Genomic DNA, 17,272 nt, shown 5'->3' on the forward strand with positions numbered 1-17,272 from the left:
CCTGATTCCGACCTCAAAGCGTTCGAGCCAAGTGTCAAGTGTCAACAATAAAGTCTGATTCCGATAAATTGTTTCTTATTTTGGTCAATCACATTTCCCTCCTCCAAAAAAACATTTTTATAATTTTCGTAAATTTTATACAGTATCTCCAAAGTATTTCATTCATTTCACCGAATAACATGCAGGAAAACAACCGCATATATTTATGCAGTTAGTGTGAATCATGTTGCATTACCTGAATTTATTTTAAATAACTAATATAGTAATAGGTACATCTAAATATATGTTTATAATCTTGTAAATTATGTTTTGCCATTCACTCTCCTTGGGATAGCCATTGTCGAGCGACGTCACATTGAAAGTCAGTCGGTGAACTCGGTCCTTATTTCCCCCCCCAAACTTCGCAACTCAGATCTCCCAGGTGACAGGAGCGTTGTGGTACACTTTTCCCAGTCCAAAGTCGGAAAAGATCAACTTCCCACGTTCCTCGAATGCACCATAAGAGTGGACGCCGTCGTTGTCCAGTGAGTGGGGGAGAAAAGCAGTGGAGGAGGGATGGGGGGGAGCCGTGCACACGCCATATATGGGCACACCACCGACTCTCGTTTGCTATTGGCTGGCCGCCTTATGCAGCTGCTTGTCAACAAGATGGCCTTCCTCCTTCAGTCGTTTTGACACTGATTATTTTGGTATCCACGCACACATACCGTAAACGCTTGTGTCACTTCTAAATACATACAGAAGGAGAGGGGCTGCTGAGAGTCCTAACAAGGTATACAATCCGCTAGGCTGTGTTCAGAGAACTGACAAGCCTCGATAGCAGCCACCGCCGCTTCGAGAAGATTGACAATAGAAAGTACTGTAGTTGCTGTCGACGTTAGCCCGAGCGGCAGCTAGCTTAGCTACGTGGACGCGAACACTTAAAGTCGTGTCACCTGCAATTCACTACACAAACTGGTTTGGCTACAAGAAGCATTACGAGGAAAGTGTTACCATCGACGCTTTAAGAGCCGGGACGGTTGCTTGTGAAGGCCATAGTTGTTGAGGTAAGAGTGCAAACGAAATCCAACGCCAGTGTTTGTGTGTTTTTTTTTCACCTTATCTTGCTGGCCACTTTGCAGGTATATTAAGATATCAAGTTAGCAAGCTTGTTAGCAACTCTGTAGTCGGCTATTTACCTAACCTCCCGTATGCGAACTCGCTAAAATAAACATCAATTAAAGTACAATTTCTTCGTCCTTGGATGCGATTAAAGATCACACACACAAGCATCTGAAAGTTTGTCCTAAACAATGAACACTTATAAATCGTGGTTCTGTGACGCTAAATCAGCTTCAATTGGCTAATTGGGTAACGTGCTACTGTATTGTCACGACTTGCTCAACGAGTACGCAAATAAACTCACCCAAAATACATAACAGCAAATATGCTATGTCTTATTTGAATGTAGGGTTGATTTAATTGTATATTTTGTAATTTAAATAAACAAGATCGATCATACGGCCTTCGACTATGGACAACGTTCAAAACATTATTTATTCACTGACACTAAGTTTAACGGAAACACATATACAATTAAACCGAATTAAAGACTGTGTTTTAAGACACATCCACCCATCCGTTTTCTGATCCGCTTACCCTCACAAGGGTCACGGGGCATGCTGGAGCCTACCCCAGCCGTCCTCGGGCAGTAGACGGGGGGGGGGGGGGGGGGGGGGGAACACCCAGAACTGGTTGCTAGCCAATCGCAGGGCTAACATAGACATACAACCATCCGCGCTCACACTCACACCGAGGGACAATTAAGAATGTTCCATGAACCCGCCATGCATGTTTTCGGAATGCGGGAGGAAACCGGAGTACCCGGAGAAAACCCATTCAGGCACGGGGAGAACACCCGAACTCTACACAGAAAGGCCGCAGCCGGAATCAAACCCTTCACCTCTGCGCTGTGAGGCCGACGAAATCTCCTAGTCGGACATACTGACTGGGTGCTCCGATTGAATTTGAACAGATACAAGTGTGTCTGTGAGATGCCACAATGGTTCATGTGTTTGACGAATCAAAGTCTAACTTTTAATGTTGTCACTGTGTCGGCCTGTCACGAGAATTACTATATTGACTTATTGTTGGATAAAACAAACAAAAAAATGGGCACGGTAGTTCTTTCCAGACTCGATGAATTGCCAATTACCTGTATGTTTCTTTATGTTCATCAACATTGAGTGATGTTACTTCTTTCCTCTCCTCTCACTCAAATGGCTCACTGGTGTGGGAGGCAGGACTCAAAAGACAAACGCACAGAAACAACTGACCACTGTTCTGAATGGTGCACTCAGCTGTATAGCCTGGTTGGCACCTTGTAGCAGTGGCACTTTTGACTATACTTGGGTTGCAGAGCCCCTCCCCTCAAGAACATACACAGATGTCCATGCAGATTGACTTGACACTGGGGTATATTGTTATTCAACCATTGCTGTCTTTTTAACAAACAATACAAAATAGTGCGGAAGAGCAGGTGGTTGATGTGGAACAGAGAGCGCCGCAGCTATTATAATGATCTATTTCTTGGTGAAATCAAAAGACTGCTGTTGTTGGTATGACAAGATGTTTTTTATTTTTTTTTTGGTGCAAATTTCCCTAAAAAAACAAGGGAATCAGAATTTGCACACAGCTCATTAGCGTCTATAGGTTGGCGGTGTGCATTTAATACCCATCCATTCATTTTCTGATCAACTCATTCTCACTCACTCTTCCATTAACCTGCCATTTTGGAATGTGGGAGGGACCCGGAGTATCTGGAGAAAACCCACGCAGGCACAGAGAGAACATGCAAACTCCACACAGGGTAGCCGAAATCAAACCCTGCACCTCTGCACTGTGAGGCTCACGCTCGAACCAGGCAACCACCGGGCCGCCAGCATTTAATACTCATGTTTGGTAAAGAGCAGACTTCCTGCTGAGGTTCTTGTAAAACATATTTTAAATGTCCTTAAATTTTAGCCCACATAACCATTTAACATTTGTATATTTCCACTTACCAAAACTCTTGCTTGTGTATTTTGACAGAGAGCACATGTACATCGGTAAAAGGATGTCCCCAAGGTCCCAGCTCTGAAGTTTTGTTGGCTGCTTTTGTGCTAGGCCAGGATTTGGCGGATTAGTTTGATGCAGAAAGCTTAAATCCAGACCTTCTTTTTCAGGAAGTGTTTCAAATGAAGCTTGTGTTTAATTGGTACTCTGTACTTGGTACTCGGACTGCTGTGGTTCACCACTTTATGTTATGTTGAACATTGATGGGCATATTGAATATGTCATGCTTTTTATGAACACTTTATGAGGATTTTGACTTTTTAACATAATTAGATTGTTGTCACTCCTGTTTTGTTCAGTCTTTAAAGTAACACAGCAAATGAAAACGAGCAGAGTGATCCACCATGAATAGTTGTCACAGTTTGATTGTTAAGGGCCTGGACCAATGGTCCGGATCGTCAGGTTCGGTGGGTGTAGTATTCTCACCAAGTAGCCTTGTATTAAACTATACAAAGTGAATGGAAAAATAGACATGCCATTTATTACAACTATGATGCTTTCAGCACAGTTTTGATTACATTCAACACCTTGTTAAACACATTTTGAAAGCGTATTGGAAAATAAAGTGCTAGGTTTTTGTGAGGTAAAAAGTTACATCAAGAAATCATTTCAAAACTTTTTCCTCCTTTTAATATGACCTACCCCATATACAACTCATTAAAAAAAACAAATGGAAATCTCATGTCAAAATTGAATTCAAGTATCTGTGGTTGGCATCCGTTGATTGTGTCAACCGGCTGACATACCCTAAAAATTCCAGTCCGGCTTCCGTCCCCGTCACAGTACTGAAACAGCCCTCATAAAAATCACAAACGATCTTCTCATGGCAGCAGACTCTGGCCTAATCTCCATCCTCATCCTCCTTGACCTGAGTGCAGCCTTCGACACAATCTCTCACCCCATCCTCCTCAACAGACTCTCTACCATAGGCATCACCAACACCCCTCTACGTTGGTTCCACTCATATCTCACTGGCTGCTCTCAGTTCATTCAACTTGATTCTTTTACTTCACAATCCCTCCCCGTCTCTTCTGGTGTTCCCCAGGGTTCTGTCCTAGGTCCGCTCCTTTTAATTGTCTACCTCCTTCCGCTCGGAAACATTTTCCGCAAATTTGGCTTACACTTTCACTGCTTTGCGGATGACACCCAGCTCTACCTCTCCAGCAAACCCGACGCTTCTCTCCCACCCTCATCCCTCTCTCACTGTCTCTCAGAAATCAAATCTTGGTTCACCCATAATTTCCTCAAGCTAAACAGCAATAAAACTGAACTCCTACTCGTCGGTACCAAATCCACTCTAAACAAAGCCGACAATTTCTCCCTCATAATTGATAATGCCACTATATCTCCTTCCCCCCAGGTGAAGAGTCTGGATGTCATCCTTGACAGTTCACTATCCTTTCACTCCCACATCAATAACATTACCCGGTCCGCTCATTTCCACCTTCGCAATATAAACCGCCTCCGTCCCTCACTCACTCCTCACACCACTGCTATCCTTGTTCACAGTCTCGTCACTTCCCGTATTGACTACTGTAACTCACTCCTCTTCGGTGTCCATCAAAAATTCCTCCATAAACTTCAACTTGTTCAGAATTCAGCAACCCGGATCATCACGAGAACCCCCTCCTTCCATCATATCACCCCCATCCTCCGACAGCTCCACTGGCTTCCTGTCAAACTTAGAATCAACTTCAAATTGCTTCTCTATACATTCAAAGCCATCCATAACCTTGCGCCCCCCTATCTGTCAGATCTTCTTCAAATCTCCATTCCCTCTCGCTCACTCAGGTCCTCATCCTCCCTCCACCTTTTTCTACCCTCTGCCCGTCTCAGTACAATGGGGTGCAGAGCCTTCAGTCGCTCTGCCCCCAAACTGTGGAACTCACTTCCTCCCAACATTCGTAATATTGACTCTCTTTCCATATTCAAAACCCAGCTCAAAACCCACCTATTCAGACTTGCCTACCCGCCTTAAATCTTTCTTTCTTTGTCTATTATTTTATCTGTGTTTTACTATTGCTCTTGGTTGTACAGTGTCCTTGAGTGTTATGAAAGGCGCTTGCAAATGTGATGTATTATTATTATTATTAAAACAGTTTATGATAAAGTGCTCTATAAATACAGTTAAGTTGAGTTGAGATACAGTACTAGTGTAGCCTGTACTACCGGAGACAAATTCCTTGTGTGTTCTACATCCTTGGCCAGTAAAGATGATTCTGATTCTGAAAGTGTGATTAGCCGCTCAGGTAGTGGTCACAAGGACTAATGTGAATTGCACAACTTTCACACATTTCATAGGTACATTGAAGTAATGTGCTTAAATTCAGTGCAATTACAGACTTGCCCACGTCAGTCGGGCTCATTCCCCTATTGCACATGAGGGACCTACCGGGGCTGCCTGCCTTCCGAGTCCCGAAAGGAGGAAGTGGAGGGAATACAAGCCCTTGGTAGCGATGGACACTCGATGACTTAAAAAAAAAAAATCGGAACATTCATGACATTAGCAGTGTAATGAGTCGCTTTTAGTGATTTCTATAACGTTTGTGTTGGCTCATTCACAGTTTTGTGTTTTAATTTGTTTTTTCGAGGCCCAAAATGTGAATTGCGACTCACACTTCTAGCTGTCCATCATGTCTGATGATGACACTTGCTCCAAGGGAGGGGAGGATGGGTAGGGGGGGGGGGTCAGCAACTCTGTCGCTGGTGCCACTTCTCGTGGGCATAGAGACCGATTCTTGAGCCGCAGACTCGACCACAGATGGAGCAAGGGAAACCGGATACCAGGGGGGTACCAGCTGCCCGCTGGTGTCGTTGAATGTGTTTCTCGGTTCGTCTGGCTTGGTTAATTTTGTGTATTTCAGAGATTGCAGTAGCACAAGTGATCTGCCAGGTTGGTCTGTTGAGTGCAAGTGTTTCAAGCTGCGTGGGGTTGACGTTGGCTCGCTTTAGGAGGTCCCTGCTGTAGTCCTTGAGGCGCCGCTTTTGGCCCCCAGCAGAACGCTTTGCACCTCTCAGTTGGCCATAGAGGACCTGGCGGGGCAGGCGGTTGTCTGGCATGCGAATGGTGTGTCCAATCCACCGAAGATGTTTTTTCGCCACGGCCGCTTCCATGCAGATGGAATTGGTGCTTTTGAGGATGTCTGTATGGGGAATTCGATCTTTCCAGGACAGGCCAAGGATCTTTTGCAGGCAGCGGATGTGGAAGGCTTCCAAGGTAGTAATGTGCTGGCGATATGGAGTCCATGACTCTGACCCATAGAGCAGAGTGGAGAGACACACTGCGTTGTACACAGCAATCTTGGTACAGGTCTTCAGGTTTCGGTTTTCAAAGACCCTGCTGCGTAGGCGACCAAAGGATGATGATGCTTTATTAATACGGGTGTGGACTTCAGTGTCAAGGGAACAGTTTGAAGATAAAGTGGAGCCAAGGTAGGTGAAATGGTCCACTACGTTTAGTGGAGTGCCATTAATGTGAAAGCTGGGGGATGTGGAGGTTGGGGTAGCGAGTTGGAACATGACCTCAGTTTTTTTAATGTTGATCTGAAGACCAAAGGATTGGTACAGATTGGAAATGGTGTCGAGGGCGTGCTGCATAGAGTTTGAACTGTGAGCTAATATAGTGCAGTCATCAGCATACTGAAGCTCACAGATCTGACAGATTTTTGTCTTTGTGTGAGCCTGGAGCCGTCTGATGTTGAAGAGGCTTCCGTCTAGGCGGTATTCCATATGGACACCGTCTTCATGTCCCATGCCACGGTGGAAGAGGCACGTGGTGGCAGAGAGGAGGATGTTAAAAAGCACTGGAGCCAAGACACAGCCCTGCTTCACCCCGACTTTCACCTTGAAGAGCTCTGACTGGAGTCCTCCGATGAGCACTCTGGCTTGCATCCCATCATGCAGCTGCTGGAGGATGCTGAGAAACCTGGGTGGGACCCCAAGTTTGGAGAGGTGTTTCCAGAGCAACTCACGGTTAATGGTGTCAAAGGCTTTGCTGAGATCGATGAAGGCTATGTACAGGTCCTTTTGATGTTCTCTGCTTTTCTCCATTAGCTGTCTTAAAACAAAGATCATGTCAATGGTGGATCTAGTCTTCCGGTAGCCACACTGAGTTTCTGGAAGCACACCTTCTGAGATGTGCTCGACTAGCCTGCTGAGCATGATTTTGGCCAAGATCTTTCCTGCGGTGGAGAGGAGAGAGATTCCTCGGCTATTCCCACAGGCTGCTCTGTCCTCTTTCTGCTTATAGATAACAACGATGTTAGCATCCTTCCAATCCTGCGGGACGGTCCCATGTTCCCAGATGTTTTGAATCAGGAGGTGCAGTCGGCGCGTGAGGAGATAACCTCCGTGTTTGAAAACCTCTGCAGGGATGCCATCAGGTCCAGCGCTTTTGTTGTTCTTTAGGCCCGCAATGGCTTGCTGGGTTTCAGAATAGGATGGTGGGGCGTCGAGGCTCATGATTGTTGGCAGGTCTGGAAGATTGTCCAGAATGTGTGGATTGACAGGGTTGGTATGGTTGAGAAGATGTTCAAAGTGGTTTGCCCAACGGGCAAGGATCTCATGGTGGTCCTTGAGGAGTGCAGAGCCATCAGCTGATCGGACTGGAGCAATTGCCCGCTTCTTGGGACCATACAGTGCTTTGATGGCATTGTAGAAGCCCTGGGTGTTGTTACAGTCTGCCAGATTTTGGATCTCATTTGCCTTCTGCACCCACCAGGTGTCCTCCATGATACGGAGTGCTCGCTGGGTCACTGTTCTAACTGCAGAAAAGGTGGCTTTACGGGTGAGAGATGTAGGGCAGGACAGGAGAGCTTTATGGGCCTCATGCTTTGCTTTCAGAAGTGTATGTATCTCGGTTGAGTTGCAGTCAAACCAATCCTGGTGGCGTCTCCTTGACTGGCCAAGCACCTCCGAAGCTGTGCTCTGGATAGCCTGGTGCAGAGCTGGCCAGTCACTTGATTCCTCCGGGATCTTGTCAAGGTTTTCAGCAAGGAGTCGCCGGAGGTTGGCTCTGGTGGTGGGGTTGTTCAATGCTGCACAGTTGAGCCTTTTGTTGGGAGCTGTCCTTGGATGACGGGGTTGAATGCTCATGAGGAGTTTGGATCTGACCATGAGATGGTCAGTCCAACACTCAGCTCCGCGCATGACACGGGTGATGAGGACATCCCGTATGTCCTTTTGACGGACAATCACATAGTCCAGGAGATGCCAGTGTTTGGAGCGGGGATGCTGCCAGGTGGTCTTAAACCTGTTCTTCATTTGGAAAATGGTGTTAGTGATGACCAACTGATGTTCTGCACAGAGAGAGAGGAGCCGAAGGCCGTTGTTGTTCATTTTTCCCACTCCATGTTGGCCAATAACTTTACTCCATACCAGGTGTTCCGTGCCCACCCTAGCATTGAAATCTCCCATGACTATGAGCTTGTCCATAGCCGGTGTTTGCTGCAGGATGGTGTCCAGAGTTCTGTAGAAATCCTCCTTTATATTCTGCTCGGCATTCAGAGTTGGTGCGTAGGCACTGATGAGTGTGGCGAAGCGTCCCTTTGCCAGGGGAATGCGCCATGTCATCAGCCTTTCATTGATGCCGGTGGGGGATTCTGGGATGCGCTTCAGCAGTTGGGACTTCACAGCAAAGCCAACTCCATGGTTTCGACGAGTGCCTTCAGGGACCCCTTTCCAGAAGAAGGTATACCCTGCACCAACTTCTGTCAGGGAGTCCTCTCCATGTATCCTGGTCTCGCTGAGAGCTGCGATATCGACGTTATACCTCGCGAGCTCTGTGGCCACAAGTGCTGTCCTCCGGTGGGGCCTGTCAGGAGTTTCAGCCAGGTCCAGCAGTGTGCGGACATTCCACGAAGCTATGCATAGATTTTTTCTATTTCGTTTATTATCCTTTCGACCGCAAGGGGGATGCTCCGACGATTGCGGTTTACCGTCCGGAGTGTGGAGAGCAGACAATTTTTAGACCATTTTTTCTAGGTCCCTCCCCATCTCAGGGGTGAGCAGTGTGGAGCTGCTCAGTCACAATGGAAGCTGCCGAAGAGATGCGCTGCTCCATCCCGCAGTGTCAACGACCATCACTCCATTGCCGCCTGTGTGCATGGTTTGGCTAGGCACTCCCAGCCACATCCTTGGCCTGTGCCCACCGCCATTCCACATCGCCACAGGACTTTGGGGGATTAGGGGGATGCAGGGTGGGGGATTGGGTGTGGGGTTGGGGCAAGAAGCTTGCGCAGAGGTTCGGATTAAGGTGAGGGTGTGGGCGCGCAGTCCTCACTCCCACCATCTTCACTCCTGCCAGGTGGTTTCCGGTGGCATGAGGGTACCCATGACGACCTTCTCCTGGCAAGAGTTGCAGGGGGCTGCCGGTAGTCCGGTCTGTTGGACTCCGCCTGTGCCTGCCCCCAGGTGCCGGTTTGGGATCACTCTTTGTCTGGCCTCTACCCTTCGACCTGTTCGGCTTGGGTGACCCTGCCAGGAGTGCGGGACTCCTGCCGACATAGCTCTAGGGGTCATGGAGACGCGCAAAGTGCCTCACCACGATAAGGTGGTGATCCCATCGAGGCACGGCAACTCGTCGTGAGTCGCAACAAGGCAATTGCGACTCACATACTTTAACGCAAAACACCTTATTTCAAGCCTTGGAGACGTGTCCTTGTTCGGACACGAGCATTATTGACCCGTTGCAGCTACATCACTTGGTCAGTGCAAAGTGACGTGCGGCAAAAGATAATGACTTCCAAATAGAAGTGGATGGAAAATGGAGCAACTTAGCGACTGTGTGTTATTTTTGCCCAACTAGCCATTACATCCAACACTTCAACTGCTGCCTGCTGTGTTCACTGTTTTAATCAAATCGCCGACTTTACTGGAATTTACAGCGCATGACCTCCATCATTATGTTTTCAATGCCGCATCCCCTTACTCTGGAGCTAATTTAAAAGCTTATAAAAGTATCTACACAATTATTATCAGCCAGCAAAAATCTGTTCATTCGTTATGTTGGAGAAAGAAATCCTTAACTTACTGCAGGGGGTTAATAAAGTATGAAGAAACGTCCCTTGGTCAAAACGTCTAACGCAACATTGTTTTCATTTAAAATTTTCAACAATTGGGTATAACCCCCCCCCCCCCCCCCCCTCCCAATTTAGGATCGTTACGTACCAACCTAAATTAATGCTGATTTTGCTCTACACCTTGTCACAATTCTTTATTCTTGATTCTCTTGTCTTTTTTTTTTTATAAATCCGAATAGCCGATTATTCGATAGAATATCCGAATACCTAAACACTCAACAGCTGCAGCTCTATTGCCAAGCTGTACTAGAGATTTAATAGTTGCTCTCATATTTTCCATGTAGACTCAAGACATTGAAATCAGCTGTCCGAGGACAAGCTAATGAAAGGGGCATAGTTGCTCTTTCATGACAGTCTCACTGAAGTCGTTGCATGTTTGGACCTGCACATGTGGAGAACACTGCACAGACATGACAAGTTAGATTCGTATACATTTTCTTTCCCCCAGTTTTTAACATCCTTGGTCAACATGTTACTCACACATCTGTCAAGTCCGTTTCAAGGGTGTAGTCAGTGTTCTAATTGTCTTGTTTTGGTTTGTCCTAAAGCGTACCCGAGGTTGCTGGATGAGCTGTACAGTATATGTGGCTTGAAGCTGTTTTTAGCAGCATAGAAAGCCTTTTGCAGTGAGCCAAACTCATTGCTGTAATACCCCTTTGCCCTTTGAAGTGCGCCTGTGCATACTTTACGGCCCCAAAAGCTGGCATTGCTGCAGAAGCAAAAGCATTTTGGTTGCACTTGCCCTGGAGCATCGTCAGAATCAAGGGGACAGGACAAGAAGACTGTAGCAGTTTTACCGCTACCCCACCCCCTTCGATTCTTTGCTGAAAATCGGTTCAGCAAATGCCTGCACGCTCCTTATGTTGCTTTGTGTTAATTTGAGCCACAAAGATTCAGCAGAGGACGGTCCATTATGTTGCATCTCATCTGTTTGATACAAACCTGAAATGGAATCTCTTTATTTGATTTTGACGGGCGAGGCACAGGGAGAGGATGTGATTTGCTGTATGGAGCTTCATTTTAGTTAGATGCTGGGCATTTGTCATTTAGCGCGTATTCATTTTGAAGGTACCGTATTTTTCGGATTATACGTCGCTCCCAATTATAAATCGCACCAGCCAAAAAATGCATAATTAAGAAGGAAAAAACATATATAAGTCGCACTGGAGTATAAGTCACATTTTTGGGGGAAATTTATTTGATAAAATCCAACACCAAAAACATACATGTCATCTTGAAAGGCAATTTAAAATAAACAACAGGCTGAATAAGTATACGGTATACTAACGTTACATGACTGACCTGCCTGGTAATATCAGTCACGACGTAACATATTAAGAGTTATTCAGATAACTCTAGCATAAAGAACATGCTAACAAGTTTACCAAACTATCAGTTTCACTCCAAATCATTAAATCCAATGAAATCTTCATCCATGGTGTCACTTTTAAACAACTCCCCCAACTCGGGAGGTAGACGATGCGCCGCTTCATCTTCTACTTCGCTTACATCCGACTTGTCGTCGATTTATCAACACAGGCCGGGAGCGCCCTCTTGTGGTTTAATGTGAAAATAACATGTGAAATGACATAATCATGTGTTAATAATTTCACACATAAGTCGCTCCGGAGTATAAATCGCACCCCCGGCCAAACTATGAAAAAAACTGCGACTTATAGTCCGGAAAATACAGTAGTTTACTTTTGACTGGTGTCTTTTATGCTTGAGAAAAATGACTATGCATCGAATGTGAATCGCTTCGTATATTAATGAGGTTCGCACCTGTCGAAATATTAATGATTTTAATCATTATGCTTTCTGTTTCCTCACAACTTCATTCTCCCTCTTCTCACTGTCCTCTTAATCCAGGTCGCATGCTTGATCTAAGGGAAGCTCTGCGGCAAACCGTTCCCCACAGGGCAGCACTGAGATAGGACTCTGACCATGAGCGCGCTGGTTGTGGGTCCCTGCAGGCCAGCATAGCTGCTGGCATGTTCCAGAGGTCCGCATCCTGATGGACCGAGACACCTTCTCTCACATCCGTCTGTGGTGCCCACGCCCCTTTGGCACCTACTCTCAGAACAAAGCCAGGAGTCCTGGCACAGGGGGCAATGTTATAGCCGTAGGTGGGGCAGGGTCTTCCTCCCTCTGCAAGGGTGATCCCCCTCCTGGTGCGAGGAGGGCCGGAGATGGCGCAGAAGACGGAGGAATTCTCGTGGGTGTGCAGGAAAACAATGTAAAAGTAGAGGATGTGGGCTCTGAGAACACACCACCTGAACCTGAACTTAACTCTGGCTCCCAGATGCAAAGTCAGCCCGCTATGCCCACGTCCTCTCCTTCACCGCTCCCTTCTTCTGGGACTCAAATGGAAGATGGTCGAGTGCTGCTGGACACCTGGTATGTCATTAAACCAGGAAACACTAAGGAGAAGATTGCCTTCTTTGTGGCACATCAGTTTAGTGGGGCAGGCCAACCCCGACCCAGCGCCATGAAGGTAAGACGTGAAACCAAAAATGTGTGTTTTGAGTTCAAGATGTTTTTCCAAGTACCTCTCGTTCTTCTTTTTTTCATCACAGGTTAAAGGCAACTGGGCAACTGACTGTAGTAAAGCAAAAAGGCGAAGAAGATGCTCATCCTATGACCCACCAAACCGTACACTTGCCTCTGAAACGCACCTCAGCCATGACTCCTCTGAAGGACCCAAAGCACTCCCTAGCCCTGATCAACCAGCAATCGATGGGGTGTCTGAGACCGACCTGCTGTCAGTGGCTCAGATGGTTGCCTTGGTTGAACAAAGGACAGCCATGGCCCTCCGGAACATTGTGGCTGTACATGGAAACCAGCACCAGCCCTCCAGTCAAGAGCAGGGCTTTACCCCTCACCAGCACACATTACTCCGGGAAACAGAATCAGAGCCCTCGCATTTGTCCTTCATGTCTGACAATTCAAAAGGCCAATCTTCCAAAGACGTCAAGGAATTATCCGCTCCCATTCAGACGGACCAGGAGCTGGAGGAACAGCAAGAGTCATGCCGGGTTGCACAGGCCATCGCGCACTTTGAGTCTCAGAATCTGGAGAATCGCCTCCATATGGGCGCCGGTTCAGCTATTGGCTTTTCTCATCGAGACAGGGAGCTGAGAGGAGGAGCAGAGCCCAGTCATGTAGCTCCTCCGCCACCCCCAAAGCACAGCCAAGGGGAGGTGAGGATAGCTTTCAGAGTGTCAAATCTGGACCCTTGTTCTCAGCTGGAGCCGGCAGGCCGGTCACGCTGTATGTTTATGAGTTGCGGAGGCGGGAGTAGCCAGGCGGGAGCCAGATCGAAGGAGAAAATTACTTGTGACCTCTACCAGCTTGTCAGCCCCTCTTCAAGAGACCCCAGTAGCCTGCTGCTTGCCGCCACGACTCCTGCGCCTAAACCAGACGGAGACCTTCATCACTATGACAGGCAGACCTGTGGCAGCCCGGAAACATCCCAGGAACCTTCTTCTGGGGAGAAAATATCTCTTGGGGTGGGTCGGGAGCGAGTGACGGGATTTCACGTGGAAGTCGTGGTGACAGGGGCTGTGGACCAATGTGTGTTTTATGGCAAGGACAGTACAGAAAATGTTCAGGAGGAGACTGTGTGTTTTGCTATGTCTGGTGGGGGAGGAACGGTTGGCTCCACTGACCACTCATCAGAGGATCCTCCTCCAGGACAGCTCTTTTTCTTTCCATCGCCACGAGTGGCAGAGGAGGAATCAAATGCAACGGCTTCTGGCAGGGGTTCGGGATTATGCTCTCTGGACTGTGCCAACAGCAGCAGCCCAGGAGCAGGAGTTACATGCTCAGGAGAGCGCGCACCTCGACCGGACTCTCCTCGAGCCAGTGTTGGGGAAGATTGTTCAGACCCATCGCTGTGTCGCCTCTATCGCCACGTCTCCCATGATTTTCTGGAGATCCGCTTTCAGATTCAGCGCTTGCTGGAACCTCGCCAGTATATGCTGCTGCTCCCTGACCACATCATGGTCAATATCTTCAGTTACCTTCCTACCCGCTCCTTGGCAGCCCTCAAGTGCACCTGCCACTACTTCAAGGTGCTGATCGAGACCTACGGAGTGCGAGCTGTGGACTCTCGCTGGAATCAAGACCCCCTTTATCGAGATGACCCCTGTAAGCAGTGTAAACGCCAGTATGAGCGTGGGGATGTTTCACTGTGCCGATGGCACCCTAAACCTTACCACCATGACCTGCCTTATGGACGTTCTTACTGGATGTGTTGCCGACGTACGGACAAGGACACGCCAGGATGTCGTGTCGGACTTCACGATAATAACTGGGTCCAGCAACCTGTTGATGGCTCTCAGCCCGTCCGATTCAAGAGAGAGGTCAGACGGGAAGAGGCCAGGTAGAAGAGTTAACATTTTTGCCTCTCATTTCTTCTGCTTACCCCGCGTCATTTCTACTCAAAGGATGATCATGAAAAAAGGTGAAAAAAAGAGAGAAATAATCACTCCAGGACGTTAATTCCACCTCATATCTTGTTGCTCTCAACATGGTTGAGTGGCAAAGAAGGAACAAAAAGAGGTGTGCCACACCATGGCTTCCCCCCCCCGCCAAGTCCTACAGAATTTCTCTCCTCACTGTACTACAGAGTGGCACATTATCAGGTGTGCCTCCCTACCAGTTTTGGGGTCTCTTTTTGCTGCTGTCTGTTTGCCCTGTTCCAATGCCTCTCGCGTGTCAGGATTACTGCTCAACTCCGTGCATTGGAGGTCGTCAGAAAGTTCCTGTGACAAGTTTGCAGTGTATTTGATTGAGATTAGCATTAAGTGACAAATAGAAATGTAATGCCCTAGAGCCTGGTTTTTGTCCCAAGACTTTTGTCTCTGTTCTGTGTTAGACCACCAACTTCAATACGCTCATTGGGTTCAGCGCAGCCGATTTCATAAACGAACTGTACTGAACCTACCATGCCAAACCATTCAGTGTGGAATGTCCAGCGTTGCTAAAGAAATGTGATTGTATGCGGCAAACTTGATATTCCACCATATGGGCTCTGGCCTGCACCATGCATTTCTATTTCTCTGAATGTGCTGTATTTATTATGTCGATCAGTCCCCCTGATAATGCTGCTGAAACCCCATTGGTTGTGTCACTGATGTTATTTCTGGAAATGACATACCATTAGTTGATACAGTCTCACATACTTTATCAGGTGCCCCCTCCCTCCGATTCTGAACCTACTTTAGTTGACCAGCCATCAACAGGAGAAACAAAGGACTAATTCTGGGAGATACAATGTACAGATTAAGATCAGTGGGATTAAGACAAAAAAAGAAATGTCGCTTTTTATGATTGACTGACTTGCTTGTTTGCCTTTTTTAAAATGGGGATTGGCTTTTTTTGGGTGTACAAGAATGTTTGTTGTCCTACAGGACTTTGCTCCTTATCAACTGGTCCTCTTTCCCAAATCACAAAGAATGTTTTTGTGTTTTACGCATCATTGTTTAACTTGTCCATCTCACTTTTTCCTTCTCCGTCCTCCAACTGGGCAGAGGGTAGTGTTGGCCATTGGCGACATTGCTCTTATGTTAAACCAACCAACACAGATCATAGAAACTTTCCACCAACCTCCAGCCTTAAATCCCCCTTACCTCCAATTCCCCTGCAGGAGGCATCAGATACCTCACAGATGGTCAAAAATATTAGGTGTTGCACCATAACAAACACACACCTTTTTTAAAGGGGTTTAATAGACGCTTCATAAAATAAAATTAAAAAGTCCTCTCTTCCTTCAGCTTTCTCCCCTGCTTTTTGACCACCACATCCCAACAACCTGACTGATTGGACATTATTATCGTGTTGCTGAAACTCTGCATGAAGGTGGGACAATGGTTTGATCGTCATGGGAGATATCCGTTGGTTCCAGATATGATCAACTCTAATGGGAAATATTGGCATCAATGTAAAAGAGGTGATGATTAAAACTGGAAATCCAACATTGACATGGTTTCTGTGGTGTTTCATGTGTGGAAAGACTGAAGTACTGACTACAGGCATAGAATTACGGTTGGATCGGATGAATGGTTTAATTGTCATCAAGTCAGGACTATAATTGTGAAGAAAAAACTGGCTGACGCAATGTCACTGAATCAATGTCTACCAGAACTGTAATGTAAATGGAAATACACCAATCTTACACAGGACTCCGTGGTTGCAAATGTAGAACCAGCTTAATTTGTGCATTATATTTAACAAGGTGCAGGAATAGAATGAGAAGGTTTTATCATTTGTAACATTATTTTAAAGATGATATTGTCAACAGGAGCATCATAGAGTCCTGGATTTGTCAGAGTTAATTTTGGACACCATTTGAATAGAATAAACTGAAACCAGCTGCTCATGTTACCTAAGTACAGACATTGTTGTTATTTCTAAAACCCATTGCCCTTGTTGATGGACACGTGTGGAATGCTTAGCTGCGGTAGTTTTTGTATCAGCACAATCTCCATCAGGAAACAGGATGCCATGCAGGATACCTGTGGTGAAGATGATGCAGCACAACCCGTCAGAATAGTCATGCGCTCCATTTTACCTCTCTTATTTCATGATGCACTTAATCAGCAATCAACACATAGCACGAACAAAGTTTAATTTGTATTGCAGTTTAAAAAAAAACTAACTGGAACTGATGGCAGAAAAACGACTTCACGGAAGGATGGAGCATGTGTGCAGTGTAAAGAGCTGGTGTTGAGCAGATTTACCACTTTAGAACAGGAAAGCCCCTAATTTTCCACATACATAGCAATGGCACACAGAAAAAAAACGTTTGAATTTACAAATCCATTGTGGCAAGACGATTTTGCACAAGTTTGAGCTCTAAACGAGATTGCCTTTGATTTATTTTTAGAATAAGCCTAGTCTCTTTAAATGAGTTGAAACATGCAAATTACACTGCAACTCAATGAATACAATAGAGGCAAAATCTTGCACTTCATCAGTGCGTTTTCCGCGCATAAATTCAAGCTTCTGCTTTAACATAAGTACTCTTCAAATAATTGAAACTGTGTAATCCATATTCGACCCCCGCCCCCCCAAAAAATCCGCCCTTAAAAACAAAA

General features: G+C 46.4%; 1 protein-coding gene across 2 annotated transcripts; it reads left to right on the plus strand.

Annotated features, from left to right (window-relative positions):
• The first annotated feature begins 634 nt into the window (after positions 1–634).
• fbxo46 (F-box protein 46) lies at positions 635–16,156 on the plus strand. Of its 2 annotated transcripts, none has more exons than XM_086125038.1 (3): positions 635–1,046; positions 12,042–12,666; positions 12,749–16,156. In XM_086125038.1, exons 2-3 carry the CDS (start codon positions 12,187–12,189, stop codon positions 14,558–14,560), a joined length of 2,292 nt encoding a protein of 763 aa, XP_085981164.1. In that variant the 5' UTR covers positions 635–1,046; positions 12,042–12,186; the 3' UTR covers positions 14,561–16,156. The 2 variants fall into 2 exon arrangements, with proteins under 2 accessions (XP_085981164.1, XP_085981165.1); XM_086125039.1 differs by lacking the exon at positions 635–1,046 and having other exon boundaries at positions 12,221–12,391; positions 12,475–12,666.
• The last annotated feature ends 1,116 nt before the right edge of the window (positions 16,157–17,272 follow it).

The sequence above is a fragment of the Hippocampus guttulatus genome, chromosome 12 (genome assembly GCF_054856545.1).
Source record: "Hippocampus guttulatus isolate MCC_2025c chromosome 12, RoL_Hgut_1.0, whole genome shotgun sequence".
Lineage (NCBI taxonomy): Eukaryota > Metazoa > Chordata > Actinopteri > Syngnathiformes > Syngnathidae > Hippocampus > Hippocampus guttulatus.